The sequence below is a fragment of the Cariama cristata genome, unplaced genomic scaffold (genome assembly GCF_000690535.1).
Source record: "Cariama cristata isolate BGI_N322 unplaced genomic scaffold, ASM69053v1 scaffold40458, whole genome shotgun sequence".
NCBI lineage: Eukaryota > Metazoa > Chordata > Aves > Cariamiformes > Cariamidae > Cariama > Cariama cristata.
In genome coordinates, this window is record NW_009633563.1 from 1 (window position 1) to 290 (window position 290).

A 290-nucleotide genomic window follows, 5' to 3' on the forward strand; every position below is an offset into this window, starting at 1 on the left:
TGGTCGCGGGGTTCGGGCAGCACCGTCTCCTCCTCCTACAAGCGCCCCAACCTGGGGGCGTCGCGGGCCGCCTACGGCTCCACGGTGCTGAGCTCCGCCGAGAGCCTGGACGTCAGCCAGTCCTCGCTGCTGAACGGCGCGGCGGAGCTGAAGCTGAGCCGCTCCAACGAGAAGGAGCAGTTGCAGGGGCTGAACGATCGTTTCGCCGGCTACATCGAGAAGGGGCACTACCTCGAGCAGCAGAACAAGGAGATCGAGGCGGCGCTGGCGGCCCCTCGGCAGAGGCGCAC

General features: G+C 68.6%; 1 protein-coding gene across 1 annotated transcript in view; it reads left to right on the forward strand.

Moving 5' to 3' along the window:
• Positions 1-42: 42 nt before the first annotated feature.
• LOC104166752 (neurofilament medium polypeptide-like) overlaps positions 43-290 on the forward strand; it is a gene marked incomplete at both ends in the record, with an annotated part of 860 nt that continues 612 nt past the window's right edge. The window contains one exon of the mRNA XM_009706799.1: positions 43-285. Within this exon, the coding sequence (XP_009705101.1) occupies positions 43-285 (243 nt within the window). The remainder of the gene's footprint in view (positions 286-290) is intronic.